Genomic DNA, 14,127 nt, shown 5'->3' on the forward strand with positions numbered 1-14,127 from the left:
TTATCAGTGCTCGATTCCCTTCCATTGTTCGCCGGCCGGGATCGAGCGGGCGGGAGTCGAGCGGGCGGGAGTCGAGCGGCTTGATCAGGCCAGCTGAATATTATCAGCTGGCCGGATCAGTTGGTCGATACACGGTACAGAAACGTACCGTGTATCCCCAGCATTAGGTCCGTACATCGGTACAAATGACTTGTTGTTTGAAAGTCTATTCGTTTGACACTAAAAGACTTTCAAACAACAAGTTGTTTGGTCAGTCATTTGTTCTAGTGTATTGTTCTATCAAGTCCATTGACCAGTCAAACAACATGTAAATTAGCTGTTCAAACAAAATTAGCATTTCAAACATTTCGTCATCTGTGTGTACAAGATGTTCAAACGTTTGGTTTGAATGACAATCAGGCATAAAATCAGACATGTGTATGCACCTTTATAATAACAAGCATGTGTTTATAGCCTAGCCCAAGCAATGCTCCGAAATCTGGGTAAGTGGGCACTGGGCATCATGGGAAAAAAATACAAATTCAAGTATTTTAGATTAGTTTAGATCAGGGGTCTCAAACTCAATTTACCTGGGGGCCGCAGGAGGCAAAGTCAGGACGAGGCTGGGCCGCATAAGGGATTCCACTAAAAAAGTCAATTAGCAGCTAACGCCACCCGACCCCCCCCCCCCCCCCCCTCCTTTCCTTGCATTGATTTTTGTTTCAAAATCAAATTCACACTGAAGCGAACTATTTTGCCTATTTTACCTTATAGTTCGCTTCAGTGCTCCCATTACAAGTAATCCGCCGTGTCCCCGCCGCAAAACGAGGGCTGCAGAGCCCCCAAATCGCCCGGGGGGCAATCCGCCGGCATTTCCTGGAAGAGGCAGAGCTTTCAGCTTCAGCTCTGCCCCTCCTGACGTCAATCGCGGCGCATCGCCTCCTCTCCTTGCCCCTCTCTGTGAAGGAAGAGTGAGAGGGGCGGGCAGAGGCAGCGATGCGCCGCGATTGACATCAGGAGGGGCAGAGCTGAAGGTGAAAGCTCTGCCCCTTTTCCAGGAAATGCCGGCGAATTGTTCCCCGGGCAATTTGGGGGCTCTGCAGCCCTCGTTTAGCGGTGGGGATGCGGCGGATTACTTGGGAGCACTGAGACGAACTATAAGGAAGCTTTTGCTGACGCTGACCACAAATGGCCAGCGGGCCGCGAGTTTGAGACCCCTGGTTTAGATAGTGTGTGTAAAGGGCTTAGAAACAATGTATTTTTTTTCTGCTAAATAGGCAATCAAGCAGATACATCCTCTCTCTGATCAGATAATGATTGGAGAAGGATCTATCTGCTGGCCATATCGGCCAGTGTATGGCCACCTTTACATGAGGGTCAAGCTGCTGATGTCTAATAACAGCTGCCACAGTGGAGAAAATACACAGTAACACATCACTGTATGCCATTTCCTCCTTTGCTACTTTTGTTTCATAGATTAAATGGACCTACTACCTCTTGTGGCCATCAGCTGTTACTACAACACTTTAATAAAACATACTTCAGCAGCTACCGTAATTTACTGAGGGTACACAGTAGTGTCCTCCTGTGCTGCTTTAGCTAGTCTTCCATTTCAGATTCTAAGCACTAATTGTTTGTTTCCCATGCTTTGGATGAAGAGTGTTTAGAAATAGTCTTTTTACAGTAGAAATGTTTCTTGTAGAGCTGTCAAGACAAAACCTGTTAAGTGAGATGCGCACTATGGTACACAAGGAAGAAGTCTCCCGTATGGAAAGGAAAGTGGATGATGTGAAACACCATCTAGAAAGCACTTTACATAAGCTTCGCGAATCAGAAGAGGCTGTAGCTAAAGAACGAGCACGCGGAGAGAGCCTTGAGGTCCAGAAAGAGGTGAGACCCACTCATGAACAAGGTGACTTTTTTGAGGCCTTCTTTCATAGAAGTCAAATCCTAAACACAACTTAAATGTAACTCCTGCATTGAGAAATAATATCACAACAACATACAAATTATTAAGTAATTTAATGCTAAAACATACTGTATAACTACATATAAATATTTTTAGCTCTTTCTCATATGTTCTCCAAAGGACAGGATCCCCAAATCATCCCATTCCAGGACAGCATATATGAGGGTTCACAACTGTGGTACAAGTTTAGCCTCAGTAAATTTGAGTGATAAGCCCCTTTTCTAGAGGATCTTGATCAAAGCTAGTAAGGGCCGGTTTAAGGGGCCCTGGGGCCCCAGGGCAAACTTAATCTGTGGGGCCCTCCTTCCCCCCACAGTTTCCTCCTGACCACTAATAATAATAATTTGCCTCACCAGCATTGCACTTTTATTTAACTTTCCTGTATGACAAGAAGACACCCAACAGAAGAGGGAAACAAAGGTGAATGAGGGAGGGCTGCTGCACATCAAGAGGGCTTCTAAGCATTTTTCAAATCGACAGTGATTTGAAAAGCGCTTGGCTAATGTTACCCTATGACGGTGTTCTCACAGCAGGCAGCAGCATTGTGATTTTTTTCTAAATTACAAACACACAGCATATAGCATGTTTTTGAGCGATTCATTCAAAAATTGCTCTGAAAAAAAAAATCGCTCTCACAAATTGCTAGCGATTGCTATTGTGATTTTGGCATGCACTAGCCCAGAGAGAGAAGGAGTGGAGAGACATTGAGAATAGCCTGAGATGGAGCAGAGAGCTTATCTGTATTGCAGTCCCACATCACACAGAGGCTATTTGCCTGTAATATGACTCCTGTCCCTCACACATGTCAGAAAGCAGCCCTCCTGGAGTCTAGGGACTGTCAAAAACTTTTTAACTTGTTTAACACCTTATCCATAAATGCAGTCATTATAACAACAGGGAGAGACCAGACCGATATTTTCCCACAGACCCTCCAGGCAAGCTCTGCATCATGCTGTGTATATTTACCAGCTTGCCTGCCCTGGAATTGCACTTTTATCTGCTAGCCTAGTGTTTCACATTGCCTTACAACAACAAACCTAAATACACCAGGCACTGGACCAGCCCTAAATCACTGAATAAAAGGCGGCCTGGGGGGATATTGCCCCCCTTCCCCCAGCACTAGAGAAAGGGGGGAAACAAGGGGGAATGCGGGAGAGATGAGGAGTGGAGAGCTTGAGAAAGGGCTGGTGCACACCAGAGCAGTTCTGGAGCGTTTTTTAAAACGCTTGCAGGGGGGAAACCGCTTGGCTAATGAAAGTGAATGGGATGGTGCACACCAGAGCGGCTCGTTTTTTCCACAAATTCAAACTCTGGGGCTGCAGCATTTTTGAGATTTCTGAGGCATTTCTGCCTCAATACAAAGTATAGGAAAGTGGAAAACCGCTCTGAAAAACGCTAGATCAGAGCGGTTTTCCAGACGTTTTTGTTACAGAAGCTGTTCAGTAACAGCTTTACTGGAACAATATATGAAATCTGCAACACAAAAACGCCCCAAAAAACGCTAGGCATGTTTAGAAAACCTCTCTAAACATGCCTAGAATCGCCCTGAAATCTGCTTTAAAAACCTCTAGCATTTTACAGATCTGCTACAGGTTTTTGGTGTGCATTGTCTGGGCCATAGAGGAGAGAGCATATCTGTATTGCAATCCCACATCACACAGAGGCTAGTTGCCTGTGATGTGTCTCCTGTCCCTGCCAGTCTCTCACTCAAGTCAGAAAGCAGCCCTCCTGGAGTCTAGGGACTGTCAAAAACTTTTTAACCTGTGAAATACCTTATGTAGCTGTCCACATCAGTCTTTACAATAGTGAGAGAGCTGCGTTTTTCCCACAGACCCTGCAGGAGGAGGCAAGCCTCTGTACAGTTACCAGCTTGCCAGCTGCTTTAGAGATTTCAGGGAATTTTTTTTAAAAGGTACAGGAGGTATTCCAGACATCCAGCTAGCCATTCACCTTTTCTTGCACACAGTCACAGCATGTCTCTATCCATCAGCCCCCTCTCCCAGGAGATCAGGGGACATCTGTAGGCTGAAAGATAAGATGCAATGCACAGTGAGTTATGCTGGATACACACGGTGCGTTCGTGCACTCGATTTTCCCGTCGATTCCCGTCGATTCGTTTATTTCCAACATGTCCGATTTGGATTTCGATGGATCGTTGGGTCGATTCGGCATACTTTGCATGCGAATCGACCTAACGATCCATCAAAATCCAAATCGGACATGTTGGAAATAAACGAATCGACGGGAATCGTCGGGAATCAAAATGTGTATCCAGCATTAGACTCACCATGATGTGTTGTGTTCCTGGCTGCTTCCAGCCTTCTCAGCACACACAGACATAGCATGTCTCCCTCCTTCAACCCCCCTCTCCCAGTGCAGTGAGTAACACAGTCTCACTGAGATGTGTCCATGCTCTGGGCTGCTTCTGCTTTACAGTCTGCCCCCCTGCAGCCCCTGAATGCCTGGGGGTGGGCAGCGGAACTTCCTGAAGTGTGCTGGTAGGCGGGGCAGCCTGCATACACTTGGCTTGAACTTTCAAGCCTCTTTAGTAAAAACAAATAAACAGCAGTGGGGAATACAACTTTGTCAGCAGGGTGCCTTTGAAGTGGTGGGGGCCCTAGGGCAAATGCCTAGTCTGCCTGAATGGTAGCGCTGGCCTTGAAGCTAGGCGACCTCAACATCTACCTAGTATGAGGCTTGGAGCTATGACAAAAAGTAAGGATTGCACAGTGAATTTTTGAGATAGAACTTCAAAAGAATATTTTGTATAGGATTCCTGCAACTAAACATATATATAGGAGATATGCGATTCTCTGATCATAATGTACATGTGGGATCAGCATCATGTTGTCCAGAAGGCAGATCATTGAAAAATGCTCTGCTTTAATGTTAATTGCAGACTCAGGAATACCACACCCTGAGAGTATTATGGTTGAGGGGAGTAAATTTTACAGGAGGGTGGCACTGGTTTGGTCATGGAAGAGATCCTAGAATTTGAGTTTAAGATGGGCTTTCTCAACCTGTACCCAATTTGGTTTGGATTCAATTTAGAGAATGCCAAATGCGCTTCTACGGAGGCTCTAGAAGTGCATTTGGCGTGAAACGGCCGCAAGGCTAACTGTGCCCTGCACCCACCATTACTACACCACCTTCTCAGCATGGTATGTCTCCACAAGTTTTTTTTGATTGACTTATGTGATATGTCACTTTGAAGTTTGCTATTATGCACAATGAATATTGAAGTTTACTGCACTCTGGAATAAAAAGCATCTGCAGCAGTCCCGATTCCCTCTCCTTCCTTTCTCCTACCATGTAACATAATAGATTCTGCCCCGATCTGGTAAAATGCTCAAATTGAATGGTTGATCATACTGGAAAATTGAGTAATGTATGAACACCTTAAAGGATACCAGAGCTCAAAAGTTTTGGAGAAACGTGTGGAGCAGGCGTATATTATCACCTGCCCTGATGCCCACCGCTCCCCCCTTTCTCCTCTCTGTCCCCTTTATCTTACCTAACAGCCCCCCGCGATCCACTTCTGGACGCCGGGTCGGGCTCTACTGCACAGACGCTGGCCGGTCTGCACGTGTCCTACAGCGTGCGCCCCTGGCCGGGCGCGCACTGGGCATGCGTATGAAGTGACACGCATGTTGTAGTGACGTCAATACGCATGCACAGTGCGCTCCTGGCCATGGGGCATGCCCTGTAGGACACAGGCAGCTCGGCCAGTGCCTGCGCAGTTAAGCCGGACCCCAGCGCCCGGAAGAGAATCCCGGGAGCTGTTAGCTAATAAGGGGGACAGAGAGGAGAACGAGGGGATCGGTGGGCATCAGGTGATAGTATATGCCTGCCCCCCCCCCCCTGCAGGAGTTTATCTACTGCAGACTTTAATAAGTAAATCAGGAGCATGTACAATAAGTATGGTATGTAAACTGCAGGAATGAATTCATCTTAGTCAGGAAGAGCCTGATGAAGTTTATTTTCATTGGGTTCCATAGTTCCAGGTCTTTACATAAAGATTTTAGCAGTGGCAATCCACTACTGTCTGAACTACCAGACATTCAGGGCCGGTTCTAGACTTTTTGTTGCCTGAGGCAAACTTGCGAAAATCCCCCCCCCCCCCCCCTTAAATTGGAATGATTGCACAGCACCCGACAAATTGCACCAACACGTTATAGCTGCAGTGAGCCCCCCATGAAACACCCTCAGTGTAGGTAGGTAGCCAGTGATAGGTGCCCCTAGTATTGGTAGCTAGGTACAGTTGCCCTCAGTATAGGTTAGCCAGGTACAGTTGCCCCCAGTATAGGTTGGCCAGGCACTCTCTTCACTTACTGTTTCTGCTTGGTGCTGACCCCAGACTTCTGCACCCTGAGGAAGTCGCCTCACTTGGCATCATGGGTGGACCGGGCCTGCTGATATTGTAATTGTTTTTCTCTCCAAGGCAAAAGGTCTCTGATAAGGGCACTATCTGCAGAGAGTTTGTATGTTCTCCCCGTGTCTGTGTGGGTTTCCTCCAGGCACCACAGTTTCCTCCCACATCCCAAAAACATACAGATAAGTTTATTGGCTTCCCCCTAAATTGGCCCTAGACTATGGTACATACACTGCACAATATAGACATAGGACTATGGTAGGGATTAGATTGTGAGCCCCTCAGGGACAGTTAAGGGACAAGACAATATACTCTTTACAGCGCTGCAGAAGATGTCAGAGCTTTATAAATACTAAATAATAATAACCCATTTGCAAGTGTTGAGCAGAAATTCAGAGTGTCCCCAAATTCTTACTGAACATAGGATAGATACCAGCAGGTTCAGAAGAGAAAGAAGTATATCAACTGAACACTAACCTCCTCATGTGTCTGAATAATGTGATCTTGCTAGAGGGTCCAAATTATTGCAAACACCAATGGCAGTAATGGCCATTCCTGCTGGTCACACAACAGATATTGATGGGAGCCAACAGGTAGCCCATCATCTTGATTCATGCTGTAGTGTAGAGGATGCAAATAGTGGGTTAAGCGATTAGATAAATTCTCTTAGAAGGCTAAAAAATTCTAACACAGAGGACAGAAAACACCAGTCCATCCTGTCTTTTTTCCCTCCAGGAAGAGAAAGACCAATCCAGAGTTCTGGCTCTCCAACCACCACCACCCTCCCCCCTGTAGTTGTTGTCATGTGTTTGTCTAACTTGTGTATATTGAAATTAATCTGAATCGATAAGGGTGGGAAGTGAATGGCCCAACCTATTTGTAATTATTTATGAATAGAGTTTCAGCTATGAGTAGAGTTTCATTGCGAATGTACCAGGCCTATAACTCCTTTTGTAGGATCTGCGTGCATTAACAATTTGCCTAGGAGAATACACAATCTCTCCAGTTTCCCTACAATGTGTAAGTATTGGAATCTTGCATTTCTGATAACAGCCCATGTGCAGATACACCCTATTACCATTTTCTTTTATAGTGCACCTTCAAAGATGAGCCAGACAAAGCAAAAGAAAGACTGTTTTTGTAATGTTTGCTAAAATCTTTGCATTGTATGTTTTCACCCTGAAAGGGAGACTCTTTTTCCTTGAAAATGGAGTTATACTTTGAAGTAGTGTGAAATTCTACTGCTACACATAGCCTCTTTTGTTGTTTCTCCTCTTTTATAGGAACATACGTCATAGTTGCCATTTCTTCTTTATGTAATGCCTCATCAGCTGTCACTGGCTGTCAGTACTTCAGGGTTACAATAATAATAGGTAGGCTTAGCGTGCCTTGACAAAATGATGTCTACCTGCACTAAGCACCTGCAGACAGTACTGGCAGTTTCTCCTTTTATTCATAAAAGACTTTTGTTACAATACACACAGGAATGGAAGCAACAGCACATCCAGTAGGAATAGCCACAGGCAGAGAAGATCACTGTCAGCACACGAGAACAGAGTTCATGCAGGGTAGTTTGTAGCTGTGACTTCTGCTCCTTCATAGTGCTTCGTGATATCTGGGTGTTTTTTTTAAAGGAGAATTCCATGAAGCTTAACTCGCTGAATAAGAATAGGATTTGTAACATATGTTTACAAAGTTTTCAGTTCGTCAAACATTACTAGCTGCTATGGTCCTCAAAGTGTCTAGTCATTTTTCTGGCTCCCTGCCTGGGAAATTGACCTCTTCAAACATTCCGTTGACCGCTCCAGCCCCAGCTGAATAAGTGTGTATGCAAGGTTCCCTGTGAGATTCCCGGACAGCAGAATGGGCAGGTTTTCTCTGTAAGAAAAATGTTTATCCTACACTATGATCTGATATGAATGAGGTGAGGGGGGATCCTAACCACTCAGTAACAGGGCTATCTCTGAATTGAGCCTAATTTGAATGCCCGTTCTCACTACAAAGTATTTCATGATCTCCTCACTGGTGATGCCTTGAAGTCTCTGGAGGTGTCTCAGTAGATAAGGCCCAGAGGTGGCTTTATCCTCCACTGGACCAATATTACCTTTTCTTCTAAATGAGGTAAAAAATGAGGACACAGTAAATAGCTGTCCCTGACACATGGTGCATTGTATGTATTGACTGGAGTTCTCTTTTAACTTTTGAAGATATCCCCCTCCTCCATATTTTCTACATAAAAAAACTTCTGTGTTTAGTTCCCCTCACGCACATCTCCATGCTCATTTATGGGGGTAGTAAACATCAGGGGCGTATCTGGGTGACATAGCGCCTATGGCAAACACTGAAATTGCGCCCCTCCCCCCCCCCCCCTTACCCCTTCAAACCACCTTGTCCCATAATAACAGCTTATTTTCTTGCAATGATACAAGTCTCCCCAGTAAAGGTTGCTAGAGTTAAGCCGCAAGTAAAAGTAACCAGGGGTAGCACCCTAGTATAGATAGCCAGAGGTAGTTCACCCAGTATAAGTAGACCCATGCTTACATTGCCTTCCCAGTATATGTAGTTAGAGATGTCTCCCCAGTATAAGTAGCCTTCTTTAGCATAAGTGGTAAGAGGTATCCCCCCAGTATAAGTAGTCCCTCAGTATAGGTAATGAGGTTCCCCTCAGCATAAGTAACCCCCTCAGTATAGATTTTGCAGGTGCCCCCCAGTATAAGTAGACCCTCCCAGTATAGGTAGTGAGAGATGTCCTCCAGTATAAGAGCAGGTACAAAGCATACGAGAGAGAACGGCACCGGAGACTTGGGCGCAGGACACAGCCGGTATATGGCTGATCCTGCTGCTGCACAAGTCCGGGCCGTGTTAATTTCTATTCCCCCTCCAGGCCGCCATGGATAGTGGGGGAATGAAATAATAAATATTTATTGTTTTAAAAGCAACTTCAGCCCCGTCTTGTGACGGCGCTGAAGTTACTCCCTGTGCCTGCTATAGCCGTAATTCCTATTACGGCCTATGGTGGCGCTGGCTGCGCTGAAGTCTCCTGTGCTGCTGCGCCCAAGTCTCCAGCACTGGATTCGCTGTGCTCGGATACAAATGCCTGAGAGGCATCCTTCAGTATGGTGCTGAAGCATGAGGAAGGAGAAGGCAGCCATGGCGCCCATGGTGCTGTGGCGCCCACGGCACAAGCCATGCCTGCACCCCTCTAGATACGCCTCTGGTAAACATGCACTATTTATCCATGACGATTTATTACGTTACTAGTAAAAAGGCCCGCCCGTTAAAAAAAAGGCACTAGGCCACAGTCGCTACTCCCCCGCAACTTGCACACAGACGCGTCCTGCTCGCCCAGCCCCACCGCTGTCCGAAGTATATGTACACAGGGAGATGTTGCATGCTTGGCAGTTGGAAAGAGCTGTTATTTCCCACAATGCAATGAGCTTTACAGACAGAAAACTGTCAGGTCTGGAAGCACGGACACTGGTACACAGGAGGAAGCAGGGACACGGGTTTCATTATATAGGATCTACATATCTAAACTGCTATTGACCATTACTGGCTATCATCGGACCTTAACACAATATAGCGGGAAAATGTCTCAGTTTGTTTCCAACACTGGGCAAGTAAAGCGCCATTGACTTCCCACTTTCTGCATGCCATAAATGTATTTGTGCTTGAAATGAAACAAAAAAAAAAAGGAAACTTAGGGAAAAAAAAACTATTTTACTTTTCATTGGAACAGAGGCCAGAGAATTGTCAGGTGGGCTGGAGGAGTTTGTGGCACTGGCTCCTGTTGTTAGACTTCTATATAGTCCAAATACTGCAAGATCTGACAAAGACCTCTGTAGCTTAGTTTTTTGTTGTTTTTTTTGAAAAGTTTTTATTGATTTTTTCATATAGTAAACCAAGACAAAAGATAAGTATGTAAAGTACATCCAATGCAATATTAAACGAGTACAAAGGAACATGAAAGTCTCATTTGAAGGTTTATAAGTCCTCAGTTAGGTTGGGTTCTTTGTGTATTGCATTGAGTGCCTTCTATGCATTTACTTACCCCACCTCCTCCCCCCTTGTAATCACCCTCAAAAAAACGAACCCCCACCCCCCTTTTCCTTCTCTTTGCTCGCTCCCAGGCTCAAACTGACGCTCACAGCCTTTAAAGGGGATCGAAAAGTCTCAAAGTCATTTTCTGCAAGATGCTTGCAGTTATGACAGATCAGGAGTTTATCAAGGTCCGGAAATACAATACAGTACAGAGGTGTGAGGGCTGCTAATTCAGCCATGGGTGGATTCAGACACTATCTCCAGAGCTCCGAGTGTCCCTGAAAGTTGGTTGTAGGCATACCATTCTGAGTATTTGAAAGGTTCCATAAAGTCTTTGATGTCTTTTGGAGGAATTGTGTGCAGGATATAAGGTTTCCACATTTTGAAAAACCGTTTTGTGCCTTTGGATATATTTAAGGTGGCATCCAGTCTTTCCAATTTCATCAGATAGGAGAGTTCATCATGGACATCTTGTATGGAGGGGGGAGTTGGGTAGATCCAACGGTTGAATATAGAACTTTCTGGCAGCCAGTATGATGAGGTGCGCAATATCCGGTATTGATGTATCGGACTGTCCTTGCTGTGAAGGGTCTACATAATTGAACAGGAGAAGTGTCGGTTGCTGTGAGATTGTTTTTTTACATATAGTTTTCAGCAAAGAGTCCACTTCTAGCCAAAAATTACGAATTTTAGGACAGGACCATATACAGTGGAATAAGCCAGCATTTTGTTAAGAGCACTTGGGGCACTGATTTTTATAGTGGGCTGGGGGTGTATCATATTTAATATCGAAAGCGTACTTCGCTCTAAACATAAATAACAAGTGCGATTCCCTCCATCTTTCACTTGTTATGATACTTCTAATTTTGTTGTTTCCTTCCACAATCTTAGTCTCAATTTGTTCGTCCTCCATATTGGGCACCCAGCTTTTAAAATTCTGCTTTATTTTTGACTCAATCTTTAACAGTGCCAGTGATTTTTGTAGTTCTGACAATGATAATTTTATGCTTCCTGGCTTAAGGAATGAGTCAAAATGAGTAAGCTTGGCAATAGTGGAGATATCATGTAGGTGTGATTTAACGTAAGATCTTATTTGCGTATACATGAAATAATGATGGTTGGGGAGACTATGTTCTCGTTGGAGCTCTTTAAAGGTGAGCCATCTATGTTCTTCAAGGTTAAGGAAGGTCCCCAATTTTATAAGGCCCTTATCTTCCCATGTGCTACAAGTTTCATGCATCATTCCCGGTGTAAAACCTGGGTGTCCCCAGAGGGGCATATACTTTGAGATTGTCCAGGGGAGACCAAAGAGTTTGCGAATTTCTTTCCACGCAATTATAGTGTCTCGTAGCAGCTGGCTTTGTCTGACTCTGGTCGGCAAGCTCGGCCATGGGGAGTGAAGCAGGCCTCTGAGGTGCCAGGGCTCAGCTATGCTACTTTCTAGATTATAATTTGAGAAGGAATTGGTCTCCGATACCCAATCTCGAACATGTCTCGTTATGCAAGCTAAATTGTATTTTCTGACATCTGGAAGGTTTAATCCCCCTGATTCTTTAGGTAGTTGCAGCCTATTTAGTTTTATTCTGACTTTCTTGCCCGCCCATAGGAAGGACGAGAAGGCTTTATTTAGTTTGTTCAGGTCTTTGTGTTTGAAGAGTAGTGGGAGGACCTGCATTGGATACAGTAGTTTGCCAAAGCTTATCATTTTTATCAATGCGGCTCTTCCCACCAGTCCCAGGGGAATGTTTGCCCAGCCCTCTAGTTGAGCTATTACCTTGGCTATGGTTGGGGTGATATTGTCTGCGTATAATTGGAAAGGGTTTTTATTTATTGTAAGGCCTAGATATGTGATGTGGTTGTGGGCTATCTTCACCCCTAAAGTGTGGGCGTGGGTCAGGTCTGCTTTATGGGAAAGAAAGAGAAGTTCACTTTTGTGGGCGTTTATCTTGAATCCTGATTCCCTACCTACTTTTTCTATTATGTTCAATACGTGGGAGACTTACTGGTGGGGATTGTCTAGAAACAGGAGTATGTCATCTGCAAAAAGTGCTGAAGATACCCTCTGTTCACCTATCTTAATACCATTTATGTTGCTATCTAAAAGTCTGGCAAGTGGTTCCAGGGCGATGTTGAAGAGCAGCGGTGACAGGGGGCACCCCTGCCTTGTGCCTCGACAGAGAGGGAATGGTTTAGATAAAAAAACCTGGTGTAGCAATTCTGGCTCTGGGGTTTGCGTATAGAAGATGGAAACATTTCATAAATGAGTCCTTAAAGCCCATTTTGAGGAGGACTTGTTCAAGCCAGCTCCATTGTATGGCGTCAAACGCTTTTTCTGCGTCTAGAGTCAAAATTGCTGCGTTTTTGTTTGATATGGGATAGGCTTTGACGTGTTCTAGGACCGCCAAAAGGCGTCTTACATTTGTCACCGCTGCTCTTCCTCGCACGAACCCTACTTGATTTGGGTGGATTAGGGATGGGATGGCTTGTGAGAGCCTATCTGCCATTAATTTGGTAAGGATCTTCAAGTCCTGATTTATGAGGGAGATTGGGCGAAAGGAATCAGGGAGGAGAGGGTCTTTCCCCTTCTTGCCTATTAGCTTAATGTGCGCTTCGTTCGCAGAGTCAGGGAAATTTTCGCCTGTGAGGATTTGGTTATAGATCTTGTTTAGCAACGGAGCTATGTCTTGTTTTAGGATTTGAAAGAATTCTGCAGTTAAGCCATCAGGTCCTGGGGCTTTGCCATTGTGAAGGTTGGTTATTGTGGCTCTTATTTCTTCTATTGTTATCGGGGCGTTTAGTAGGTCCAGTTGTGCTTCTGTTAATTTTAGTAGGCGTACACTAGAGAGTATAAATTGCGTGGATGAGGGGTCAGGGGTTAGTGGGTTTTTATAAAATGCACTATAGTAGTCTGCAAATATTTTATTGATGTCTTTAGGGTGATGTACGATGACATTATTTTTATCTTTGAGCCTATATATGCGTGAGGAGAGCGAATCCCCCCCAGCAAGTCTCGCAAGAAGTCTGCCTGATTTGCTTCCAAATTTGTGCATGTATAGGTCTTTGTATGATTTTGCGTGCTGTTCTCTTGTTTTTGCCCACGTGTCTAAAGATTTTTTTGCTTCTAGCCATTCTTTTCTATTTGTATCTGTAGGGGTTAGATTATATAATGTATATGCAGTTCTTACTATATTCAGTGCTTGTCTATATTGTGCTTCGCTTTTGTTTTTTTCCCCCTTAACGTATGATATTATTTTCCCCCTGAGGACAGCCTTTGCAGTTTCCCATAAAAGAACAGGATTAGATGTATGTGCTCTATTGTCATACATATATTCTCCCCACCAATTGGACAGGAGTTGATGGAAGCCTTCATCTCCATATAAAAATTGGGGGAAGCGCCAAATTATGTCGGTGCCACGCGGTATCGCTTCGTTTAAAGTTATGGAAACGAGAGCATGATCTGAAATGACAAGATCATGTATCTCGGCCTCCTGTAGTCTAGTAGTCATGGAGGAAGGAAGAAATAGATAGTCTATGCGAGATCGCGATTGATGGGCATGGGAGTAGAAGGAGTATTCCCTATCATATGGGTGAAGGTAGCGCCACGTATCAATAAAAGATAGGGACTCAATCATTTCTGAAAGAGGAGTTATTCCTTGGGAGGGCTGTTGAGGCCGTACCCCTTGTGTGGACCTGTCTTCAGCGAATGACATGACCTCATTCCAATCACCGCCCAATATCAAATTTCCCCCTTGTAAGCTAGAAATTT

The 14,127-nt window shown here is 44.7% G+C and overlaps 1 protein-coding gene across 2 annotated transcripts in view; it reads left to right on the forward strand.

The window, feature by feature from the left end:
• Nucleotides 1-14,127, forward strand: part of CCDC157 (coiled-coil domain containing 157) — a 66,136-nt gene that overhangs the window by 25,707 nt on the left and 26,302 nt on the right. For both annotated transcript variants that reach the window (XM_068240511.1, XM_068240521.1), the window contains one exon: nt 1,682-1,869. In XM_068240511.1, the coding sequence (XP_068096612.1) occupies nt 1,682-1,869 (188 nt within the window). The remainder of the gene's footprint in view (nt 1-1,681; nt 1,870-14,127) is intronic.

Source organism: Hyperolius riggenbachi, chromosome 1 (assembly GCF_040937935.1).
Source record: "Hyperolius riggenbachi isolate aHypRig1 chromosome 1, aHypRig1.pri, whole genome shotgun sequence".
NCBI lineage: Eukaryota > Metazoa > Chordata > Amphibia > Anura > Hyperoliidae > Hyperolius > Hyperolius riggenbachi.